This window comes from Acartia tonsa, chromosome 5 (genome assembly GCF_053477335.1).
Source record: "Acartia tonsa isolate MP-2025a chromosome 5, ASM5347733v1, whole genome shotgun sequence".
Lineage (NCBI taxonomy): Eukaryota > Metazoa > Arthropoda > Copepoda > Calanoida > Acartiidae > Acartia > Acartia tonsa.
The window spans coordinates 15,247,973-15,274,608 of record NC_137264.1 but is presented as its reverse complement, the minus strand read 5'-3'; the positions used below and the strand labels follow the sequence as shown (position 1 = coordinate 15,274,608).

The following is a 26,636-nucleotide window of genomic DNA, read 5'->3' as shown; positions in this document are numbered from 1 at the left end:
ACCAACTGTGCTTTTTTAACTTGAAAATACAAAATAAAAATTTGTTTTAAGATCCCAACATTTTTATTAGCGAACATACATATATGTATATTAAAATATTGTTGCATAACTCATCATAAACACACACTAACCTAATCATTCTGACAATGGCAATCACCAAAGAACCAAAAGCCAGAGTCCCAAGATGATACCTAAAGTAACAAAAATTAAATTCAGTCATAAATTGTTTTGTAAATGTTTAAATTAACTAAGATATTTAAAGTTAAGTTTCATAGGTAGCTTAAATATTCCAAGTAAGATTGTAATTGCTTCAGTTAAAAAAATCCTGAGTTAGAATTTGAAGCTTGATTTTAGACTTTTTTTTATTTTTAGTTTTTGATAAATATAAGGAATCAAAGTGATTTATAATTACTTGGATCTTAAACCAGATTTTAATGTTCTATAATAAAGTGAACTCTGTAGGGGGCTAAAATAACGATCTCCCCCATCCCCCTCCTCTTTCCCCCTACTGGATAAACGGCCCGACTAATAAATGTAGGGGGAAATTGTAAACTAAATTGAAGACAATTTTTCTCCTGTTATATCATCCACGTATGTTCTACATCCATTAGGAATCCTCATTAATTATATTTAAGTTTACCTTACAGTTCTCAGCAGGCTGGCTGTAAGTGTAAAAAAAGGAACATCTTTAGACTTGTCATCAGCCCAATACCAAGAAGAAAATCCACCTAATATATATAATTGTGATAAAATAGTTGCATTACTAAAATTTGTTACGGTTTCATTTTTAAATAAATGGATGGATAAAATGTCTTTAAATCTTAAATTTATGTACTTTAGACTTTACAAGAGCGTTTGTTATTATTTCACAGTAATTTTTAAGTAAAACTCTACAAAATAATATTGAACGTGTAAGTAAAAATAATTGCTTAAAATACCTTCCTATCAAGAACATGCCAGCATGTTAGAAAAATAACAATAAAATATTATACAGTAGGAGTATGAAAACTTTTATAACCGTCAGATGTAACAGTATGCTAAAAAGTAGATGCCCTTCAATATGCTAAATAATATGTAAAACAAATTCGAACCTGCAAGAACCATTTCTCCAAAAGCGGAAGCAAAGAACATCCCCCAAAATAATCCAAAGATGTTGTACAATTGTAGATAGTTGTTGGTATCTAAAATAAGGCGAGATCTCAATGGATACTGTAATGGAAGATAAATTGATGTACATCCTCTATGTTAAGAAAATTTACCCAATCTGAGATTAAAATTATTGGTTCAAACAGCCAAACGTTGAAATACTAAAGAAAGTGTTTAGAAAACTTTGGGAACTATTATAATGTGTAGTTCTTTGTTCTCTCCCTCCTACTCTAAAACCAAGATTATTTTTATTTCTAATACAGTTTAAAAGTGGAAATTTCACACTTACTACTATCTTCCCTAATGAAACTAAATGCACGAGGGAAATAATTTACCTTAATGATTTTAATTAATCTTTAATAAAGCAGCTTTTTAATCTAATACTTTTCAAGTAATTGAATCTCAAAGAATAATTTTTTGGTTGATTTTTTTTATAAAAATGTTTAATACCTGATGGAGTAAACTTGTAGAAGATACATGAGGAATTCTTATCCTGATAAAAAATTAGCAGTGATTATTGGTATTAAAATTTAAGTATCAATCTATATTACAAACTATTTATATATGGATTAATTATTTTCTTTGATATCTTTTCATTTTCCCTCTGAAAAAGTTAAAATAACAGCTGTTTTGAAGCCATTGTGTTACTTATTTACCCACAGGGGACACTTCAGTCAACACCATATTAATATTATACTGTGGTAATATCTCACCCCTACACTTAAAGAGACTTCAGTTAACCAGGGAGGAAGTGAAGGGACAATGGAATCAATATTCAGTATTTTTGGGGTCTCAAACCTTGGAGACTTCTTAAAGTGTTCGTGAAGGATTTAGCAAGTTCGGACTGACTTTAGGGACTAGCGCACAATTGTCGCAAAATTTGTTATGATCCGAGCAGACAAAAATAAAAAAATAATAAACACAATTTCTAGCAGACAGAAAAATTTGAATTAAATAAAATTATTTTGCCTGGTTCTAACAATTTTTTTTTCTCCAAGAAAATATCATTTCATGTTTAGAAACTACTGTGATATTTGTGTAATCAACAATCTAAGATACCTTATGTTTTAATTTGTGTTTTCTTTAATTTTAGTGGCAGTTAATCATAATATAGGAGAAGGGATGAAGAAGTTCTAAGGGCGTTTTGAGTTTTCTGAATTAGATAACAATTAACAATTTATTTTTTTTTTCTGAATAAATCTGGTTTGGGTAGTATCTAATCCCTGCAACAGTCAATACAACAACAACCTGTACCTGTTCGCAGCTGGAGTCGGGAACAAAGGTATCTGCTTCACATTCCTCACCATTTCTAGGTCCACCTAAAACAATCTTGATTCATATCTCATCCAAACTTTTATTATTTAAGATGTAGGTTATATGAAAGTCCATTAAGATTCTATCAACCCCCGCATTTATATTTCATTTTCTAGTTTATCTTTTTATCTTACAGTTTGTATCAAACAGGATAACAGTGTATCTATCTATTAATTGATCCCAGTAATCAAATAATCTTTGAACCTCTCAGGGAGGAGGGGATTTTGGACTGTAAATTTCATTGGTACTCAAAGTTTTATAACCAAGTTATATTAACCCTTACAGATCGGGGGGGGAGGGGGGGGCTCTTTGAGCCCCCCCCTCTAGTTTTTTCAATCTCATTTTTTTTGTATGTAAGATGGAGAGCTGTAACTTAATGACTTTTTAAGTTTAGTAATTATACGTCGGCAAAAGTTGATTTTATAAGGATATCTGGTCTGTGTCGGTCGTGGTGTCCGGTCAAAGTCGGTTGGGTAGCAAAAAAAAATTGAAAAAATTCTAAATAAATCTTAATTTCTACATTATGACTTTTGTGTATAAGGTAGAAACCTAAATTTTTTTGGTGAATACTTAGATATCATTGACCTTCTGAGAAAAGTGGTGTTATGACCGTTTGACCGCTCCCTGACCGACTTTATGACCGATTTTTGTCCGGCTTTTACTACAGACATATATCATGAATATCGTGGCTTCTATTACAGCTAGAGACCTATAATTTTTTTTGGTAAATCCTTGAGCAATAATAAACAGATAAAAATATTAATTTGCGCCGCCAACCGCCGTTTTACCGCCGTAACCGCCGAAAATGGCGGTTTCCGTTATTTGCCGATTTTCGGCGATGATCAGAAAAGGTTATTTTTTTGTTATGAAAAATAAAAGTTCCTCCTAAAATTTAGTCATCCTAGCTGCAAAATTGGCCGCTCTACAGCTGTTTTAAAATTTAGCGACTGGCCGTTAAAAAGAGCCAAGGAGCGGTCTGACTGCTATGACTAGAAAAAGTAATTTTCTCTAAAAATACACATGAACCACCAGAAAAAAATTTTACGTCTTTATCTGTACCAGGAGCCGAGATAGAGGGGGGGGCTCTTTGAGCCCCCCCCCCCCCCCCGATCTATTAAGGTGGGAATAGGGGCCCGAGCTGTAAGGGTTAATTGTTGTTTCATTAATTTTATTTTTTTTTCACCAATAGTGTCCAAACTTTTCAACTTATATTTCTAGTCGGCAGAATGTGTAATTTTGAATGTCATAAATGTTAATAGGTATCAATTTATAGACCATTGTCTTATCTCTTTCGTTCCCTGCAATAATTGTATCTATTTACCTGTACATTCATGAGCCACGACATATTTCTGCCTGCCAGTTGAAGCCAGATAAGCTGCTACCACACAAAACAGACTGATAACTAAAAATAATTCCTCATTCAAATTAATGATAAATTTAGGCTAATCAATCAACAAGACTCTAGATTAAGTTAGTTAAAATAAATGAAACACTGTAAAGTGCCTCCAAAAAAATGACATCATGCAATAAAATTGACCAATAAGAGGCTAGTATAAATTTTACCATTGGTCAATTACAGTGCAGTGTAAATGTATTCTATTGTATGACGTCATTTATTGGGAGCACTTTACGCTGTCACAAAATAAATGAACTACAACCCAGGCAATAAGGGAGGGGACAATGGGCAATTAATTCAATATATGAGTTATCAAAGAAAGGGCATGAAATCCAGTTTAATCCAATAAATTTGTAGGAAATTATAAAGGGATTGTTAATTGAATAATAGATTTCCATAGCGTCATGTAAAGTGAAATCACAACTTGTTTTTGATGAAATATATTGAGGTTTTTTAGTGTGATTTTTATATTACAAGATTATTGGACCCGGCCAGCTGCTAGCAAGAATATGACTGCCCCTTTTTATTCTGTTTATTTCCCTTGCCCCCACCTCCCTTCTCCCCGTCTGCTACATACCAAACTAACACAAGGAGTGTTTATTTCCCTTGCCCCCACATCCCTTATCCCTTCTCTCCGTCTGCAATATTCAAGACATACATAACGAGTAGCGGCATTTCATGCGCAAGTACCCAAACTCAGTCAGAAACTGCTAAATTCTTGCACATTCCCTTTAAGCCAGTACCCAAAGTCTGAGACTCCTAAAAATTGAATATTCGATCCATTGTCCCCTCCCTTACTCCCTGACTACAACCGCATTGCTAAACTTATTTACCAAGTAATGATTATGACAAAAATTGAAATTTTTTATAGTGTATTACTTTAAATATTGTCCTTCTTATCCTATTCTTAGATTAGCTTGGAGTTTTTGTTTGAAGCTTAGGATATAAATAAATACTGAACCGATAGGGTTTTCTACTCAGCCAAGCTTCACGTATGTCCTATAAAGGCTTTATGCTTTTTTTGTTTTCATATTTTGCTATTTGGATGGTTTTAGGCTATTTTTCTAGTCCTCCTCTGCTTTTTCGAGTACAAAGCCCCAATATTTTAGGGGTGTAGCTACTAGTTAATATATAAATAACCTGCTTATTTCTAATGATTAGATACCTGCTATTTCCAGGATGAAAGGAAGGATAGGAAAGAAAAGACTGGACATAATACTTGCAACTGCTTTGGATGCCTCCTATTCTTATCAATATATATGATTCTTTCGTTTAAATGATAGCTTAAGATGTACTACTTACTCGATTAAGTTCGCCATTATAGGAAAGCTTTACATAGGTATTGTAATGTTTTTTGGCCATTCTGTTTGTAGTTATAAGTCTGAAGGTGGTTTTAGGCTATTTTTAGTCTTTCACTAACCCTTTGAATCCTTAGATGCTAAGGACACATCTGCTAGGTTTTACATAAACCAAGTAATGTTTGTTTTATTTCATCTTTACAGCTGGCCAACTTTATTTTTATTATTTAATCCATTCATCAAAATAATGACTCATTACTTTTTAACAGCAAATAACAAATATAATATTGATATATTCCTTGATAAGCTCAATTGCAATGTTGATTCTAATTTAATTATCAAGCTTTATTATTCAAATATAATTTAATAAAATTTCATGATAAAATTCATGTTTTAGTATCAAAAATCAACCATATATATTCATTACAAATATTTTTTCTTGTAAAAAAGTAAACCAAAATATAATGGTAATTTAAATCCTTCTCATTTAAGCTTGAAAATTTTCCTTTTTCTGAGAAATATGATGATGAGAAACAGAATGGCAAAGAGTACCACACAAGCAATGAAAAACACAAGCCAGGTTCCACTAAAATATATCAGATAATCGCAAAATTAAACATTATGATATCATTATTTATGTTAAAGTATAAAGTATGTATAATCTTTATTTTCTTAAAAGACAGAAAGCCTTAAAGACCTCTCTAACACATTGCAAAACCTAAGCTTATTATCTACCAAATATCTTTTTTATATTAACATAAAAAAAATTGTTTTTAAGAAACCTGATAGCTAGATAATCTGAAAGGTCATCTTGTAAAGGATTAACCACAAAAACATCTAAAATTTTAAAAATTAAAATGTAAAAATATATTTTAAATATTGCATAAAAAACGTGTTATAGCATACTTGGCTTTATAAATCTTCTAAAATCTTCCCAATCAAATATTTATTTTTATAGTTTGTCCTTATAAAATATTTTTACCTGAAGGGCTGCCTTGCTGTTTAAGATCATCATATTTTATCCATGAATACGCAGCTCCAACTCCAAGTAGAGCTAATGACAACAGCATAGATAGATAGATCATAGGTCCTTAAACAAAAGATTTATCAGGTCTCGGATGAACCCACAACCAGGTAGAGCCAATGACAACAGCATAGATAGATCTAGATCATAGGGCCTTAAACAAAAGATTTATCAGGTCTAGGATGAACTTACAACCAGGTAGAGCCAATGACAACAGCATAAATAGATAGATCATAGGGCCTTAAACAAAAGATTTATCAGGTCTAGGATGAACCTACAACCAGGTAGAGCCAATGACAACAGCATAGATAGATAGATCATAGGTCCTTAAACAAAAGATTTATCAGGTCTAGGATGAACTTACAACCAGGTAGAGCCAATGACAACAGCATAAATAGATAGATCATAGGGCCTTAAACAAAAGATTTATCAGGTCTAGGATGAACCCACAACCAGGTAGAGCCAATGACAACAGCATAGATAGACAGATCATAGGGCCTTAAACAAAAGATTTATAAGGTCTAGGATGAACTTACAACCAGGTAGAGCCAATGACAACAGTATAGATAAATAGATCATAGGGCCTTAACAAAGAAAGAATAATTTTTCTGGTCTTTGATGACTTCAACCCCAAAGTAGAGCTAATGCCAACAGCATAGGCTAGTGTACACTAATATCTCAAGAATAGCTTGTATATTAAAATCTACCTGGAATGAATCTGACAAGGATAATCCAGAAGAAAGAGACAAACAAAGAAACAATCTGTCCACCTATTATCCATGGCCAACTTGACACCAAATCAGCCCAAACCTAAAAATAATTTCTCCCATAACCAATCAAAAGATTCAATGATATAATACAAATGTATTTTATCTAGCTTTAATTTATTTTTATTAGATTATATTGTTAGAAAAGTCAGAACCAGGGAGGGAGGGGATATTAGACGTTGCACTTATACCAAACGTTTTAAAACAAGCTCTAACATTTGTAGGCTCAAAATCGTTGTGTACTTCAACTTGCAGTATCCAAAACTTTCCAATCTTAATCTACAGAAGGGTAATTTTATATTTTCAGTGAGGGTGTTCAGTTCACAAATAAATCGTCAATTGTCTTATCCATTAAGATCCCTGGTTTGAATTGACTTACAAAGAACTGACTGTCTTTAATTCACACAAATTTTGAATTCTCTCATTGAATAATATATGTTAATTTTCCACCCTTATTGGTTAATATTTCAAACTATTCCTGATTTGTCTCTAACCTTCTTTTCATTGAGTATTACAAAGTTCTAATATTCACCTTTTCTGCCAGTTGTCTTGCATTGAGAATCTCTGTTAGGTACTTGATGATCTATAATTATTTTGAATTAAAAATAAGTCCTAAAACATAAAGTTTTGCTCATCTTTCATTAATTTTAAGGAGGGAGGGGGGAAGATGAATTAGCCAACCCAATTTTTTATTTTAGATTTAAAACATAAAAGTAAAAGACTTTTTTTTCGGGCAGATGGAGTCGACTACTTCTCATTTTTAATTTTAGTTTAAACAAAAATGTAAATTTTTTTGGGGGTAATTTTTTTTATCGAGGCGATTTTTCTTGGGTGGGTACCCTCACCTGATTAATTATATCAGCATTGATTGGGGTTCCATTGATATCAGCCAACACAGGGTAATCTCCGTTTGTTACACTTTGTATAATAAATATATTAGTGTCTATCCTTCGACAATCCAGGGGCCTCTATTCGAAGGAAAAGACAGCCTAAAACCATCCTATTACCTATGTGAAGCATCCCAAAAACGGAGAAGCCAACCGGTTCAGTAGTTATCGATATCTTAAGCTTCAGACAAAAAACCTTACTACTTTATAAAAGAGGATAAGTGTTTTTTTAAGGAACAAAAGTATTGCTTCATTTAAGGTACTTACCCTTGACAAAAATTAATTATTATCTTATTATCTTTATTACTGTGGAGAGTTTAGAATTAGAAAAAAAATATAAACAAATTTCTAAATCCAACCAATACTTTAATTTCCTTAAAAAACACCATGTATTTGCAAGTATTTTAAATGCAGCGTGTTTCATTTAAAGGAACAAAAGTATTGCTTAATTTAACCCACTTACCCTTGACAAAACTTACCTTATATTCTTTATTACTGTGGAGAGTCTTGTATCAGAAAAAATATAAACAAATTTCTAAATCGAGTAATACTTTAGTACCTTTAAAAACACCTTGTATTTTATATATATCTATAGAAATAATTAGTTTGGTACCAGCTGCTGCTATATTAGAAGCTATTAGATTACTGAACAATTTTTTAAGTAAAATCTGAACTCACTTTATGATTGTCTCTTTACTTGGTAAATTTGAAATTATTCCAAAGTCTGGTACACATCTTCCTAAATATTGCAGATAGATAGATAAAGCATTAGTTTTTATTGACTGACCAATACACAGATTGATAGATTGGGTGATGGAATTTTTGATTGTTTCATCAATTGATAGATAAAGGAATAAATTGATAGATTGAATTTATAGATGAATAGGTAGATTTTATAGATTGTTTTACATACAAAGGTTGAGAGTTTGAGCAACAGATTATATTTATAGATTAAGCACTATTATGATTGATTGTCACGGAAATTGATAAATAAATCCGTAGAATGCTAGATTGAGCCAAAGATTAATTAATTAATAAATAGGTAGATTGGCCCATTGATAAATTGATCAAAAGGTGAATGATTTAAAATAACTAACTAACCTATAATTGGAACACTGGCCAATATGAAGGCTGGACATAGTTTATCATCTATTAACTTTTGTGGACTATTTTTCAATGCATCCCATTCTGTATTTGACATTGGTACACAATATGGCCTGTACTCTTCCACAAGATCTAAATTAAATATACAGGGTGTTTTTTAATTGTATAAAGTATTGCCTCATTCAACCCACTTATCCTTGACTGAAATTTGTTATCAATATCTATTTTTTTATGCAAATCATGCCTTAAAAAATTTGTTTTCAAAGTATTATTTACATTGAATGGATCAAGATCAATTTAAAAGGATGCTGTTTTGAAAAATTAGTTTTAAAGGCAGCTAGCTCCAACATGCGTTCAGCCGTGCAATCATGCACTTCATTATCAAGGTTAGATTCAGAGATACACCAAAATAAGATCTAATAATGTGTATTCTGTCTTATAGAGGTTATCCTTGTTGCTACTTTACTAAACAGTTAATGTTTGCTAACCTGCACATTGACCTGGCATGATCTTGAGACATCCTGCCAGGGAAGTGGTCCCATTTGGACATTTCTCCAGGCATACTTGTGGGGTAGCACAACCTAGGTGCCAGATATATAGAAAAATGGAGTAAGGGATTAGATGTATTGTACATTAGTAGTACATATTCAGCTTAATATGTAGTATCAATTGTATTTATTTAGGATAGCAATGAACAGCCTAGATATACTAATTGAAGAATAATTTGAGTTTTTTTGTGTGATATTACAAGACAAAGATAAACTATTTTTTGGATGCAGATGTGCCCGTAGCATCCAGGAGAGAGAGGGCAGTAATATAGCCTAAAACCATCCCAAGACTAAATTTTTTATAAAAAAAATAGCGATTACAGGATCTATGCCTTGACTAAGCTTTCCAATATGGAGAACTGAATCGGTTCAGTGCAGGTTAGCAATATCTAAATGGACCTAGCAACGTTTTTATTATTATGATGATTGAAACTTATAACAGTAAGGCGCTAGGAGATATTGTTAGTTAATGAAAGCAATAAGATAAATTTGAAAAATTGTTAAATGAGCATTTTGATAAATAGATATAAAGATAGCAATATATACCATACCTAAAGCAGCAGAGAGCGAAAAGCATTTTGTAAGGTCATGAAACATAACATAAGGTTTGTTAGCATTGTCCTTTCTGAGACATTGTACGATTTTAAAAAGAATTTCATCATATCAAAGAAAAAGCAAATCTTTGGCAAAAATTACTTACCAAAAATATTTTTTCCTAAATTTAAAACTAAAATATGTTAAACAAAAGTTTCTGATTGTAAAGATTTTTTTAGTTCCTATTCAGAACCTAAATTACAGAAGTATACCATAAATTCTTGTGTTTCAAAGAGAACAAATATCAAACAATTAAGAATAACAGAAATATTTTTATGCTGAATTTGAGAATATAAGAGAGCCTCTTTATAGTGCCCACAGGAAAGGGATAAATATTAAAAACTTTTAACCGATGTATCCCAAATGACGTCATATTAGAATAGTCCATAACTCTAATATGACGTCATACGGATTTTTTTGGCCAAAATTTTATAGGGTCTATAAAGAGCTTTAATATAAGACACATGTAAAAGTTGCATTTATCTCAAATTAAGTATTTTACATCTTTTGATATTTTAAAAGCTACATGGTAGAAAATTGAAATCCTTTTAAAAATCATCTTTTCCTGCCACAAACAACTCCAGAGCTGTTACTTGGATACACTATAAGTTCAGGTTGACCCTAAAATTAAAGTAAAATAATAGAGGTCACATGAGCTATATGTAACTCTTCCCTCCTGTCCTTATATTGTATTGGGTCTTTGGAATCAGCAAATAGCGTCATAATTATAAAAGTACAAAAAGCAATTTGCCAGCAGACAAAAAGTGTCTGGAATATACATCTATACTCATCCATTTATTGCTCTAAATAAAACCAAAAAGACTTGGTTATAAGATTACTAGAACAGGGATGACAATTTCAATGAAAGCGAAATATTTATCAGAAGCGGTGGCATGCACATTGCCAGGGGGTGCGTGCAACGCACCCAACAATTTTGACAATCACACTGCCAATTTTTGACACTTCCCTTAAACTAAAATTAGGGGGAGGAAGGTGTAAGGAGGTTCGAGCTTTAGGGTAGAGGTACACAGTCAACATTGAGGGTTATTATCCAGGGAGTAAGGGAGGGGACAATGGATCGAATATTCAATTTTTAAGGAGTCTCAGACTTTGGGGACTGGCTTAAAGGGAATGTGCACGAATACAGCAGATTCTTACTGATTTTGGGGACTTGCGCATCAATGCCCCGCTAACTAGCTGAGCTAGTTTTGAATATGCAGACAGAAAAGTTTGTTATTTATCGCTGGTTTTAACAAATATTTTTTCCCAAGAAAATGTCTTTTCATGTATAGAAACTCTACTATGATATTTATGTATTAAATAATCTAAGAACCGCTTGAATTTAAGGGTCAGTTATAAATATATCAGAAGGGTTGAGGTAGTTCTAAACAAGATTTTTCTAGTGATTAATTACAGAATGTTTACTACATTGTGATGTGTTGATAATTTAATTTTCAAGTAACTGATTTTTTTCTTATAACTAATTTTGTTCTAAATTAGGTTACCATAATCCCTTTACAATTTTGGTAAAATTTTCTTGATAAATCTGGTTTTCATTGCTTTTCAGCGAACCCTCTTAAATTGAATTAATTGCCCATTGTCCCCTCCCTTACTCCCTGGTTATTATCAGAGGGTGGAAATATCCCCTGAAGAGCGGTGTGAATCATCAGGATTCGTCATGCCAAGTTAAAAATTGATAGGACAATTCTAACATTCAAAGATTAACTTGACGGGATGACGTACAAGCCGCCCCTGATTATAGAAAAACTTTTTTAAAAAAATAACTTAAGTTTATAGAGCAAGAATGATTGCGAATAGAACAGTCAAATTGATTAATTTAATGTAAATGAAATCTTTTCACATCAATCTAATTTTCGATAGCTGTATGTTACAATTTTTATAGATCATCATTGAATTTTATTAGGCATCAAATTACTTTGTAGTGCTTAATCAGTAGTTTTTTATTTGAATTTTCTTCTTTAATGAGTATTCAAGAGAAAAAAAAACAAGTCCAAATCACATCTTCGTCATTTAGAGTATACTTCAAATGCACACATCCATTTTAGATCAGACAGGGATATGATAAGAATAATTATACTAAACAAATTAACCCCAGCTGTAGATTAACAAACTGTTTTTAGCTAACGAATAAAAAAGCGTATTTATAAAACTTCGGGAACCAGTAAAAAGTACAAACCAATGTCTCCTCTGTAATGCACATTGAAAAACTTTTTTAACCTATACAAAATACTAAAATATATTCAAATCAACTATGACCAATAAATGCAACTCGTATCAGCTGTTTTTAAAGATTTTAAGTAACAAATAAACATCCTATTGTACATTACCTCATCAATTACTTATACGGGCGGGGATGCTGTCTTTGACACTTAAACGCCATGATCCAACAACCCAGGGTAACCAAGGCGATCCAACAACCCAGTGTAACCAAGGGGATCCAACAACCCAGGGTAACCAAGGGGATCCAACAACCCAGGGTAACCAAGGGGATCCAACAACCCAGGGTAACCAAGGGGATCCAACAATCCAGGGTAACCAAGGGGATCCAACAACCCAGGGTAACCAAGGGGATCCAACAACCCAGGGTAACCAAGGGGATCCAACAACCCAGGGTAACCATGGGGATCCAAATATTAAAACACCCGAGGTATTAGATAAAGAAACGCCCATCATACATAGAACCAACTCTTTGATTGCACTACCTTTATCTGAGAAGTCCTAACTGTGTATTATAATGAGTTGCACCTGTTTTGGGCCAAGGCATTCCCCCTACTCTAACTTTTGATGTCGCGCAACTGACATAGTATCAGTAGGAACCAGTAGGAACGTCTTTAGTTATGATGCGATATTAAGCCGAGATTCTAACATATACCCTCCTCGACGACGAGCGGATAAGCCACAGTCTATTGTACATTATTATCAACAACAAAACTTGAAATGTTAACCTGTGAGAAGGCTATTCCAGCAACAACAAACCATCCAATTATAAATCCAAGAAAAAGCAGTAGGCATATGATATCTGGGCAGCAAAAAAACAATGATTTTTATTTGTTTTTAAATTAACTTATCTATTTCGGTACTTTCTTAAAAAGTACCCTGTAGAGCACTAATAAACATCCTCCTCCTCTTATTTTATTTTAAAAATAAATTGACAATAAAGGTCCATTCCTAGTACCCAATATAACCTAACCTAACCTTACTAAAAGTAACAAAAAAATAAATATAACAACCCTTTAGGTCAGGTTAGGTTAGGTTATGTAAGGTAATGGGTAGTCTAACCTTACTAAAAGTAACAAAAAACTAAACAAAACAGCTCTTTAGGTCAGGTTAGGTTAGGTTACATAAGGTTCTGGGTAGCCTAACCTTACCAAAAGTAATAAACTAAACAACCCTTTAAGTCAGGTTAGGTTAGGTTATAATGGATACTTGGTAACCCCATAAGATTAGGGCACCCTAGGTATAGGCCAGTTTCGAATGTGACTCAGTGTTTAAAAATGCGTACCATTCATATAACTAGGAAATTCCAAAAAAAATAATTTATAATTTTTATTTTATATAATGAATAATATTTTAAATATATGTGTTAAAAATGTAATGCCTACATAATGTAAAAATCGATATGTTATCGTATGTTTTATCAACAAAGGCCAAAAATATGTCTTCACAAAACATATGAAATTTTGTAAGTAGCAAACTTGCTACAATTTTGATTATTAGACGAAGTATTAGTCAGGGATAATGAACTGTTTATTACACTAGTCCCAAAAGTTTTATAATAACTATTTCCTATTCTTTGGCTCAACAACTTTGGAGACTTTAGTGAATTTTGATTGGTTGATTCGATTAATTGAGTGTTCTAACGTTTCAACTACAAATTTTATTATACAGAATGAGAAATTTTGGGGATCATTGGGGATGTACATGGATTTATCGGCCATTGTATAATCCCTTTAGATCCCTGGTATTTGTACTATCCCTGTTAAGTCTAAAGTTATAGTGTTAACATACAATTTTACAAGTTTGCGTCGACTACATAGCATTACCAAGTGGTCACAGCTGACATTTCATACACATTTTATAATAATTGCAAAATTTAGAACAATAATGTATGTCCATATAATAGTTTTATGTTGATATAAATTAAAGGGATACATAAAACATTTAAAATTCTTCTAACAGCCTCGTCCCTAACTTCTATTGGTCAAGCCATGTTTACAGGCAGCTTAAATCATTCCCTAAAGAAACACATGGTTTAGCAATTTCAGAGATAATTTGCTATTAATTCTAGATATAAAAGAATTTTTAAAGCTAAAATAATCCGGAAAGGGTTGTTTTTGTGGTTCCATTGTAAATACAACCCTCCAATATTTGTTTTACCTACCACCCCAAAATAAAAGGTTGATTATACTTTTAGCTAAATTGTGTAAACACTTGACAAAGCACTATTACGTATAAAATTGTGCAGTGAAATTGGTTTTTCCTAACACACACATACTCACATATTTTGCTAATTACTTTCACAACAAGGATGACAACATCCATAATAATCCGCGACTGTGTGTCTACATTCACTACTTATCGGTTAGGTGGATGGTTAGAATTTCGGTTCAACAATGCGTCATAGTTAAAGGCGTATCAGGTGCATGACATTAAAAGAACTGAGTGTCTTGGCTCAAAAACAGGCGCAACTCATTACTATGCAAAATAGAATATTACCAAATGATAATACTATTGAAAAGTTTTAACTAAATTAATGTCGAAAATCCATTTTCTAGACTCCAAATGAAACAATTTGTGAAGCTTTATAGAATATTTTTCCTTGCCATAATTATTATAATGTGAAGTACATACAATAAAAACCTAATAATCACTTTAATTGATTTTTTTACATACAATCATTACTTTTCGATGATAATTTGCAAATTTTGTGGGTTTTTCCAGGATCTAAAGAAATAAGACAATGGTCAATACTTTTGTTTACATCCCCAATGGTTATACACAGAATTAACCCTTCTATAGATAACAATTAGAGGTTGAAATGTTTGGCCAATGAACTTAATGAACCAACCAATCAAAATTCAATAAAAGTCACTAAAGTTTTTAAGCTAAAGAAAAAAAACACGTTATTATAAGACCTTGGGAACTAGTGTAATTAACAGTCTAATGTTCCCCCTCTCTGGGTTTTTCAAAGTAGAATTATTTTACCTAGACTCCAAAACTTAATGACAATCTTTTGTACAGTATTTTGGTCTATTTTCCTCGGCTCTAGTTAACCTACATCACCCTTCCCCCATCCCTAAAGATAGTCTAAAACACACAAAGGACTAATGCAAAGCTTCCTAAAAATTAATGGGTCCATTAATAAGCTGTTTACGAGAACATACTAGACAAAAAATACAGTTATCAAACTGCCTGTGTGACATGAAAGACAGACAGACAGACAGAGTAATCCATTAAAAAAATATGCATATAATGTGGCGCAAAGACGTCCCCCAAAATTTTATTTTTTATTTTACCCCCCCTCATTTAATATTTTACCACTACCTTGGGGGTCCCTAACAAAAAAATTTTGTCGCGCTTCACGCGCATTTTTACTACTAAATAAATAATAGTATTTCATTACTTAAAAAATTACAAAATTACCCCCCCCTTAAAAAAATTTTACCCCCCCCCCCCAAAAAAAAAAAGCTTGGACGCCCCTGATGTGGCGTTACAAGAAGACGGACAGACAGCCTTACTCAAGAGAAGCTTCGCTTCTAGGAATAAATTTTTTTATGTACAATGTACATATTATATACATATAAACTAAATACTGCATACTACAAAAAATAATTTCTTGACAGTGACCCAATTCTTTAAGTATGTATTTTTTATATGAACCATTTATTTATTTATATTATTTAAATTAATACTACCGGCTTCGCCCCAAGAGGCCCACATGGTTGCATAAGATGGGGAGAGGGGGGGGGTAAGGGGGGGGGGAATTCGGATCCTCCGTTTTCGATGACGGGTAATAAAAATCTGAAATAGAAATGACGCAAATGACGCAAATTCTGACGTTTATCTAAAAATGCAACATTAAGCTATTAAAACAATTTTCAAGCATAACTTTTATCTTATTAGGATAACAATTAAATAAGAAAAATATTTTTACCATATGAAATTCGTGATCAAACACCTAATTGAAAAAAAATGCAAGACATAGCTTTTATTTTAAGAAAGACTAGGGGCAACGGACGCCCCCAAGAAGCCTCTAGGTGTTCTTAAGGTGGGAGGGGGATAAGTCAACCGCCCTTCTACTTTTTAATTTGAGTTTTAATAAGAAATATTCAGAAAAAAAATTTGGGGGTGTGATTTTAAATTGGGAGGGTGGAGATACGCTCTCCCAAAATAGTTAAAAACCTTCCCTGTACCTTAAAAAAAGCTTAATTGCAAAGGAAAACCAAACAGATGTCATTTTTTAACAATTTTATAAAAAAAAAACATTGGCGCACTTGTATAAACACCTTATCGCTAACAAGTTTTGGAATAGACAATCCAGAACTATCCAGTTCAAAGGGAATGGAGAAAGAGAGGGGGTGAATCTATCCGAAAATAGTTATGATCGAGATCTTCCTTCATCCCGTTTTCAATTTTAGTTTTAAAAAGAAAGAAAGAATAGTGATGAGGGAGGGGGAGGTTCTAAGGGCGATATCTTGTCAAAAGTTTCTAAAAGATACCAAAATGTTCCAAAAAAAAGTTTGTTACATTTTTGTTTCAAAACTAACCGCAAAATCAATATGGTTCTTTTTAACAATAAAGCTTTTTATAGGTCTTGGGAAATATTTTAGGGGTACCACAACTCACCCAAAAGAAAAAGCCCCCTGGGAAAATAAATACCACCCCCCTCCTTTTATTTTTACTTTGGGCCTTAGTTCTTAAAAAAAATTTCTCTCCCTCCCCCCCCCCCCCGGCCCTGTTATAAAGCTGTAAAAACTAGTAAAAATATGTCTTACTTTTTTATTGATCCTAGATAAGGAAAGTAAATAATAAATCCAGGGTTGTCGTCATGTTGAAAAAAAATCATTTTGTTTTTAGTTTAAAAAGTCGTCATTCTTCTTGAACTTATATTTTACAACAAAAAAATATACTACAATTTTGTATGTATATATTATGCTGATTAAAACAATCAAAAGCTAAAAACAAAGGAATAAAATTAGGGCACTTATTTACTTAGGAATTAAGGACATAACTAAGTAATTTATTTTGGTAACTTTTTCTTCAATAAACTTATCACCATATAAATAGAAACTAGTAAATGCCCAACTAGAACATACTGCACACATTGCCTCTAGAGGCTTTTATATTTGAAAAATACATAAATAAATACCTTCTTGTGACCTATGTAGAGCAAGATCTTAACACACAAATAAACAAGGATGACAACAACCAGAAAGGCTAAGCAATGAAACGGTAGGACAAACGAACATTAACTCTTGTAGAGTGTTAAAAACAGGATACTGTTTAAAGGACATCCTTACATTTTTAGAACTTGATTATAGAGATGCTTCACGTATGACACTATACTTTGTTGTCCTAGGAATCAGTATACCAAAAATCAGATATATAGGATAAATAAAACACATAAAAAATTGTTGTCAAAAAAGTTCAAATCAACATGAATTAAATGACCTACCGACATTCTGGTAACGATTATAGGGTTGCTAAACTTTTTAAATCGTATTTAACTGTGATAGAAATCATCATGCAAAGTTTGAAATCGATAGGTAATTTTGACATATCTAAATTTTTTAAAAGAGCTTATAGTTACGAACAGATGGACGAACGGACCATAAGTATAGAAAAGCTTCGCTTTTAAGAATACAAGTTTGTATAACAGATTGTGGCTTTAATTGACATTTTATGTCGACTTGATGAAAAAAATAAATTATTGTCACCAGAAAAATGTAGTTACCAATTCTAACACTGCCACTAAAAAAACGTGTTTTGTTGATATGATACCAGCTGAACAGTTTAGCAGATAATCATTGTATTTTTTCTTTTCCTGTGCATGATCTGTTTTTAATTGGGTTCTGTAACCTTTTCTCATCCTTCGGGACAACTACCATCTCATCTGGAAAAAATATAATTTTATCTATAGTCTTAACTACTTTCTATCAAATCTATTTATCAGACACACAGAGAAAGACATCCTATTACTTTTATAGATACTAGCGGCTTCGCCCCTAGCCACTAGGGGCTTTGCCCCAAGAGGTGATCAAAAAAAAATTTAAGCGAATCTTCTGCAAAAAAAAATTGGAGGGGGAAATTTTCATTTTTGGGAGGGTTGGGGGTGTCCCACCCCCCCCCCCCCCCCAAGAAAATAGCTTAAAACCACCACAGGACCGATACGTATATACCCTGAAGAGTAGAATCCAATCGGTTCAGTGGTTACCGAGATCTTAAGCTTCAGACAAACGGACGGACGGACGGACTGACAGACATCAAGCTACTTTGTATTATAGATGAAGCAGACAAGGAAAAAAAATGTAAAAAGATGTAAAATTAACGCTCGAAAGGCTGAAAAAAACAGATTATGATAAATTTGCAGAAAAGCTTTTCTGTTTGCTTTGTCTAGTCTGTATGTCATATCTAAGTAGCTAAGCATCTCTTTAACTAGGTTATTCTGTGTGTCCATCGAGTACACCAAATTCTATGTCACAAAGATATTTAGATAGATATCTAACTAAGATGGACGGACGGACGGACATACCATAGTTATTAAGTATAGCACCACTATCAAAAAATATTAAATACAATGATGAAATTGTTAAAAAAAAGATAAGATTTTAAATATAAAATAAACGGCTCCTGAATCCTAAAAAAATAATCATACATTTATTTTTTATTGAGATTAATATTCAGTTTCGTATAAGTTTATATTTCACGTTGACATCGTAATTAATATGATTAAGAAAACTAAATTTAGATCCTGCAAAAAAATTGTATAAAATGCACCAACAAACACAAACAAGGACAAATAGAATCAAATAAAAAAAAACAAATTGAACACTTTTTTTTATATCTTTTTTGTGTTTTGGTTTTGAGGTGTCTCAAAGAATCTAATGTATTTCCTAAAAATTTAGAGGATGCCTAGGAACCAGCGTTTCGGAGCCGTTTGATTTTGGTGCGGCTCAGACTCCGACCAAAAATCAAAAAAAAAACTCGAAATATTTTTATTCTCACGTCTATTTTTGACTTTTGAAGGTTTTAAAACTTCAATTTTTGATAAAAATGGACTTGAAAAACTTAATAGGGGCATTTGCACATGAAAAAACAGAGTTACCAAATTATAATTTATAAAAAATCTCTTTATTTATATAGTCCGGAGCCGGAGCCAATTTTTAACGAAAATTACGGCTCCGGCTCCAGCAAAATATGGCGGCTCCACGGCTTCCGGCTCCGAAACACTGCTAGGAACCTCAAAATTTGTCTAGAGAGGGATGGGAGAGAAACAACCCTAAATCCCACACCCCCCCCCCCTTCTGGATGATTTTGCAGTTTAGAAAAATATTGGAAAAGGGTTGATCAACCAATCATAAACAAGGTAAAACCAATAAGCGAAATAATCAATTAGTTTGCTGTATCTCTTGTGAGAAAAAGAAAAAATGCCTAGTCTAATATAGAGCGGTCAATAAAAAAGAAGATGTGGTCGGCTCAGTCATTTACAAGATCTTAATGAACACACACACAGAAAGATAATTATCCTATTTATTCCTTTTTACATGAGGTGTCTTCGATTTTAAATAGGAAATGACGACCGAACTCTAAGAGTTATATGCATTACTCATTAAAAGTTATTTTATATTTTCATGACGTTTTGCTGATTATAATTTTATTATCTTTCACATAATAAAACAAGGATGTTAATATAGAGTAAGCGAAGCAACTTACAATTTAAAAAAAGCTTAGCCAGCAGTTAGCGAGATCTTAATATGCAGTTAGACACACAAAAAGACATCTTGTTACTTTTAGCTGAGGACTTGAGAAATTTTATGTAGAAATTTGATATTTACAGCAAATAGTGGAGTGGCTTTAAAGATGCTTGACGTCACAATAGCTTTACGTATTTAGGAACAAATAATGAATAGAGTTGCTTCGTTTTTGAACAATCTAATAAAATGCATATTTTAATATTGGAGATGCGACCCTCAATTTTCAAATTCTTTGAACGTACATATGAGACTTTTACAGAAATGCTTCGCATCCACAACTATCTATCTATGCTTGATATAAAGTCAACACTTTATAGATCATATTATGAATCTTTGATTGACACGTGCCCTGCAATTATCTAGTAGCACTCAGGGGCAAGACACAATTACTTTAGCTAGGCCCAAGGCATTATTTGTATCAATTTATGCATTCATAAGCCTATCTTTACCTATATGACACCATATATGGGTAACGCTAGCCTATTCATGGTAATCTGTATGTGATTTGCTAATAGTATATGTTTATTAAAGATATTATGTTTATAGTTAATGTAATCATATAAACAACCAGTACATATATGTATGCCTACAACCATGCCTGATTTACGTCACATATTAACACACAGATATTTAATTGCACAGACAAACACTAAAATCCTGGTCCAGAGCTAATGTTATAGCATGTACCTCTTGAATTTATTCAGTTATTTATTAACTCTCCTACCATCAACTTCTCTTTCTGGCTTTAAAAGGTAATGACTTAGTTGTTTGGCATGCATTGTAGTTTAAATTTAGGCCCCTTAGTACTTAGCATGAATTGAGCTCAGGCCTTATGTTAGAACTCTAACACTTAGCACAATTCACTGCTTGGGACTTAGGGCATATTTCAGTCCTACTCTACTTATAACTTTAACACTTATCCTGTAAATATTTTCATACTTAACTTATGCACTTGTAATATAAATACACTTTATAAAAACATTTTCCTTCCTTAATACTTAATATACTTATATAATTCCGATCGAATATCAAAACCAACCATTTATTCTTAGGTTAAAGCAACATAATACCTCGCGTGGGTCTTTTGTTGAGCTTCCACCAGCTCAACCAAATTCGTATTATACTTGTGGGAATAGAGGGTTAAGCATTCTAAACAAGCGAACCGACGATGAGAATGTCTATGTGTATTGCATTAAAATTAGGTTTTAGTAGTACTCATAGAAGAGCGGTCTCCATACCTAAATATGGACAAACGCCCCATTCGCACACACAATGGTGCAACTTACCGGTTGTATCTTGGAAAAATTTTAATTCATAAATTTTTTTTTCCTTTTTTTTCCTTACCGTACCCGAACCGCCTAAGGCAGGTATTTTTACCAAAATCGAATAATTGTAGTTATGGCAAAATCGGATTTACCAAAACCTGTGAAACTATTTGAGAGCAAGGTTAGGACTATGAGGCGTTTGAAGAGATAGGGACTGAAAGGCACGACACAAATGCAATTGAGAGCCTCGTGTACGAGCAGTTGCACTAGCTGACACTCTAGAGGCCCTAGAGAATGCTAGCATATTTGTGGCCATTGGTCGCCGCCCTATAAGGACACTTGCACTGGTTGACACTCTAGAGGCCCTAGAGAATACCAGCACACCGGCACCTCCATGTCCGCCTCTCTTTAGTAAAACACTTGGGTTGGAATAATCTATGATTGAGCTATGTGCAAAATTTTGATTTCTGGACTTAGTCAGAGTTTTGAAATTTAGGAGTTGTGCTAGGTGGCGGAGTATATATAAATCTTCGGACTTAGTATGATTTTTACTTATTCGGAAATTCTCTAAGTGTTGAAATACTTGAATCTTTGATACTTAAACCAGAACTTATTAAGAATCAAGCATGGAGTAACTTTTCATTTATAAGCTATCAAAATACTATTTGTAAAGGACCATTTTGAACTGTCTTATTAAATGAAAACTTAGGAGCAAATCCTATAGAACACGGGAAACGCTGTTAGTTGGGATACATATTGTCTTTGGAGCCATGTTTCTGAAACAATATGCCGAAAGCAGTTAGTACTCTTGAGTCGTAGTAAAGGGCCAAAAGATTATTACAAACTTGTAGCATTTATACTCAAGTTAAACTGTACTAATACTTTGGTACCGTTAGAACCGATTTTCTGAGATTTGCACTTACTTATACATGCCTAGGACTTATATTCCTAATGTAATTCTGATTTATATGCGGATGTATCAAAATAACTATTGCCTCTAAAATTTTGAGTTAGACAAAATATTTCAAAGTCTCAAAGATATTCTCAACATCGATCGGTTGGAATGATATAAGTATAAACAAATTACTGTATGCAATCAGCAATAATTCCAGAGACTTCCTGATGCTCTGAGCAAAATACTCCACTTTTGGACTTAGCACCGATCTATTTCTTTTGTTACAGAGAGAATTTCGAATCTCTGGACTTACAGTAATTTTTATGAAATTGGAAACTTGGTTGGAAATTTACCAAAATACGGACTTGTAATAATTGCAATTTTTCCAACTAGATTAACAAATTTCATTTTCCACACTTAAGAGAAAATTTTGTTTTAGAGTATTTCTGTCTTAGCCAAAATATTCCAAATTATGGACTTAGAGAGATTCTATTTCTTTTGGTGAAGGATAATTCTAACACTCTAATACTTTATGATTTTAAATTCCTTAACTTAGCGAGGGTTGCACTTAGTCAAAATACTCCAATAGTGGACTTAGAGTGATTCTATTTCTTTTGACTTAAGGACAATCTCTAAAGTAGCTTTGTGAATGGACTGTTAGGAAATTTCATCTCGGACAAAATATTCCACATCTGGACTTAGAGTGATTCTATTTCTTTTATCCTAAGATAAATTTGTTAATTTTTGTACTTAGCATAATTCCATTGAAAATTTTTTGGACTTAGTCAAAATTCACTAATTTTTGTACTTAGTATAATTTCATTGAAAGGAAATTTTTTTGTACTTAGTCAAAATTCACTAACTTTGTACTTAGGATAATTTCAATAAAATTTTTTTTGACTTAGTCAAAATTTATTAATTTTGCACTTAAGATATTTTCAGAATTTTTTTTTCCTAAGCCGAAATTTATTGATTTTGTACTTAGAATAATTTCATTAGAAACTTTTTGGACTTAGTCAAAATTTTCCAACCTTGGACTTAGAGTGATTCTATTTTATTTTGACTTAGAAAGTTTTAATTCAATCTTAACTTAGAAAATTTTTGTTTGTATGTTCCTTACAAATACATACATAAATACAATAAACAGTTCTCTCAACAATAAGTAGGACATGAAAACTAAAATTTTACTTACTTTGTTAATGCTAACATTTCTATTTCATGTACCACCAGGATTCAGCAGTGAAAGTGAAGACAAGTTAATTACTAGTGATAGTGACCATTAGTGATATAAAAGTATAGTCAACAATATAGGCCCTATATGTACTGAATAGCACACTTTAAGAGACAAAGTTCTATAAACCAAACACAGCAGGAGGTTGCAGCAGCCTACCTTGGGAGAGTAGGACGTCTCTAAAAGAAGTAGCAGAAGTACTACGGAAAAGTACCCTACTGTCTTTAAATATCCGGAATCATAAATTTTTTTTACATATCGAGAAACGTATGTTTACTTAGGCTTACTAGCACATAGACTATAACCAAGTAACATAAAAGTGTGTCTACATATAGCCCAGAGTTTTTATAACCTAACAGATTACTTTTAGATAAGTTAAAAATAAAAAAAAAAAAAAAAAGGGTGCACTAAAATCAGTTAGATTAGTTTTCAAAAAGTATAAGTATTGCTTAATTCAAAGTTGATAGGCTCCTTTGAAGTTTGATTGACAACCTCCACATTATAGGTTGGCCACCTAGTGTAGGATCTCACACTTCCTCAGAGTAAACTTGCACTTGAATATTGTATTACTACTAATTATAATTAGATTACATCCGGTTAGATAATTTTGAAAACAATCTTTACGTATATAAATATAGGTATATCTAAATTGTATATCTTACTAAAGTTATAAGAATTGAAGTCATAAGTGAAGCCCCAATTTTGCGCAAATTACATTATAGGATTGGAAGGAAACCCCTAATACAACTATAAGTAAGAGGTGGCGAGATCTTTGACATTCAGGCAAAATTGTTGCAATATTATTAGAATATAGACGATCCTTTGGGAGTGAACCTTAGTAAGTTATATTCATAATAGCCTTACAGGAATAAGTAGATCGTAGGCTATAAACACATATCCTTAGAGTGAAGTAAGAGTTCAACAAGGATTATAAATTGCTGTTTCTTTTCTCGACAACCATAATTTGCTAGGAAAGTCGACTCCTGAGCATACTAAAAGTTAATTTGCGATAGTATATAAGCATACCCAAATTAACTCCGCTGCAAACATTACTTAACTTGATAACCAATTTGAATAGCTAACTAGCTCAAATTGACTCCATAAACAAACCTATATAAAAGTTAAGTAGGAGTGTTTCTACAGTTGAGCTTAATTAAGGATAAGGGTGCATTAGCGCACATTTTTAGAATATCAATCAAAAGCTCACACGCACGTATATACGACGTAGAAACAACTATAGGTGAAGCAGATATCACACCCATCTATAGCTAAACACATTTTAAAGCAAAGAATTGTTAACTTAAACAGATTCTTGATTGTTTTAAACTATATCCATTATTTGTACTCCTCTCGAACTTCCGCTATTTTTATCTTAAAAATAGTATAACATTTCACAGGCATCTAAAAGAACTTACAATTAGTTCTAAGACTTTACAACTATTATCATGTCATCTGCCCGCAAGCAAGGCCAGCAGGATGATGAAGCTGATAAGGAAACCACTCCTTGTCGGGGACGCTCGACAACACCTGGTATAAAAACCCCTTCAGCTAATACAGACACTAGAGACTCCGATGCTTATGAGGAAATACAAATATCCAATCTAGAAGAATCAGAACAAATTGGCAAGAGGAATATGAGCCCTGAATTGAATGCGATATCTCTGGCCTCACTATCAACTCAAGCTAACTTATCAGACTCGTGGAAAACTGTTTCCCGCAGGCGGACAAAAGTAGCAGAGCCAGCAGAAGAACTTCTACTCTCACAGAAACTGAACACAATACAACTTGGTAGACCTAACACGAGTGGTTCACTTGAAGTTGGAAGGAATCTCTGCACAAACTGTACAACGAGTGTAGAACACAAGAGAACCCACAACACCAACACTTCGAAATCTAAAGAGAGAAGAGCTAACTACAGAGACAGACAAATTGCCAAAATAGAGGCCATCTCAAATTATCATAGAAGAAAATCCACCGTTAGAGAAATAGCTACAAAATCACCCAATCCCAAACCTTATCACAGGGATAACAGGGACAGGCATTTTCAAAGGAATACCAAGCGGGATTATCAGGCTTCTTATAGGCTATCACCTGGACGCTACTGTGTAGCATGTGGACAATATTCTCACAACATATCTGATGGATGTAGATTATTATGTGACGATACAGGGCGGTTATACCCAACTGTATTGACATCAGCTTTCTGCACAAACTGTTATAAGACATATGGTAAAGAGTTATACCATTCTCGACACTTATGTCCTGGAAGGCCAGCCATGATGGAATTATACCATAGTGGTAAGGTGAAACCTAGTGGTGTCTTCAGGCAAACATATGAAGACTGGGCTAAATCCAATGCTGAGGAATCATCTAAAGATTGTAACCTCAGTGGAATCAAAGCTGCCACAGCGGAAATAATTCCCAATGAGCCTAAAGATCAAGTAAGAGATAACACTACACCAGCAAAGGAGGAAGAAAGAAAATTGTACCTTCATTGCTCTGGTTGTATGCCAGAAGAAATAGATTGCAAATATGACTATGACGTACGCATGACAGCTTTACTTGACTCAGCAATAGATAAAAACATCATATCAGCCAGGTACTATAGCAAGTTGTTTGGCATAGTAATGAACGATGATAAAAATCAGCTGGAAGAAAGTCATGAGCTACCAGTCACATGTGCAGATCACAAGATCCCCGAACCCAGAGAAGTAACTCTCATGATTCGCCCCACATCATTTTCAAGCCGTCATTACCCAATTCTCTTTTCAATTGTAGCTGAAGACCATGAGGATGTCGCACCTATGATAATTGGACTGAATGGTATTAGAAGCCTACAGCTAACATGGACGCCTGTCACAGACAAATACCGGTTAGCACCGTGTTTGTATTCTCTTCTTCACCCTGAAGGACCGCTGAGCAGTATCTTCTGTTCCGAACTTGAGCTCCAGCTCTGTACAGGAGTAGTTAAAAAGATCAAAGCTAAAGAAACCCAAGTGATAGTAATGAATATCAACCACTTTTTCAACCTAGCACCTGGAACACAAGTGATCCTCAGCGATGATCATATTTCAAAGGAAAATGCAGGAATTAAGATCTTACCTGGACAAACACAACTCATTATCAATGATGATGGACAACTCAGTGGCAGAGCTCTAATAATCAACAACTC

General features: G+C 33.1%; 1 protein-coding gene across 3 annotated transcripts in view; it reads right to left on the bottom strand.

Annotated features, from left to right (window-relative positions):
- Window positions 1-26,636, bottom strand: part of LOC145318839 (choline transporter-like protein 4) — a 47,925-nt gene that overhangs the window by 5,303 nt on the left and 15,986 nt on the right. For 2 of the 3 annotated variants that reach the window (XM_080160489.1, XM_080160491.1), the window contains exons 2-22: window positions 18,147-18,212; window positions 13,045-13,121; window positions 10,647-10,699; window positions 10,036-10,112; window positions 9,425-9,517; window positions 8,934-9,068; window positions 8,511-8,571; window positions 7,791-7,863; window positions 7,478-7,528; window positions 6,886-6,988; window positions 6,137-6,244; window positions 5,937-5,991; window positions 5,662-5,740; window positions 5,455-5,482; window positions 5,022-5,099; window positions 3,782-3,862; window positions 2,401-2,465; window positions 1,597-1,639; window positions 1,092-1,181; window positions 641-728; window positions 132-191 (exon numbers count right to left, since the gene is read on the bottom strand). In XM_080160489.1, the coding sequence (XP_080016615.1) occupies window positions 132-191; window positions 641-728; window positions 1,092-1,181; window positions 1,597-1,639; window positions 2,401-2,465; window positions 3,782-3,862; window positions 5,022-5,099; window positions 5,455-5,482; window positions 5,662-5,740; window positions 5,937-5,991; window positions 6,137-6,244; window positions 6,886-6,988; window positions 7,478-7,528; window positions 7,791-7,863; window positions 8,511-8,571; window positions 8,934-9,068; window positions 9,425-9,517; window positions 10,036-10,112; window positions 10,647-10,699; window positions 13,045-13,121; window positions 18,147-18,212 (1,564 nt within the window). Of the gene's footprint in view, window positions 1-131; window positions 192-640; window positions 729-1,091; window positions 1,182-1,596; window positions 1,640-2,400; window positions 2,466-3,781; window positions 3,863-5,021; window positions 5,100-5,454; window positions 5,483-5,658; window positions 5,741-5,936; window positions 5,992-6,136; window positions 6,245-6,885; window positions 6,989-7,477; window positions 7,529-7,790; window positions 7,864-8,510; window positions 8,572-8,933; window positions 9,069-9,424; window positions 9,518-10,035; window positions 10,113-10,646; window positions 10,700-13,044; window positions 13,122-18,146; window positions 18,213-26,636 lie in introns of all 3 variants that reach the window. The other variant, XM_080160490.1, reaches the window with a different exon arrangement.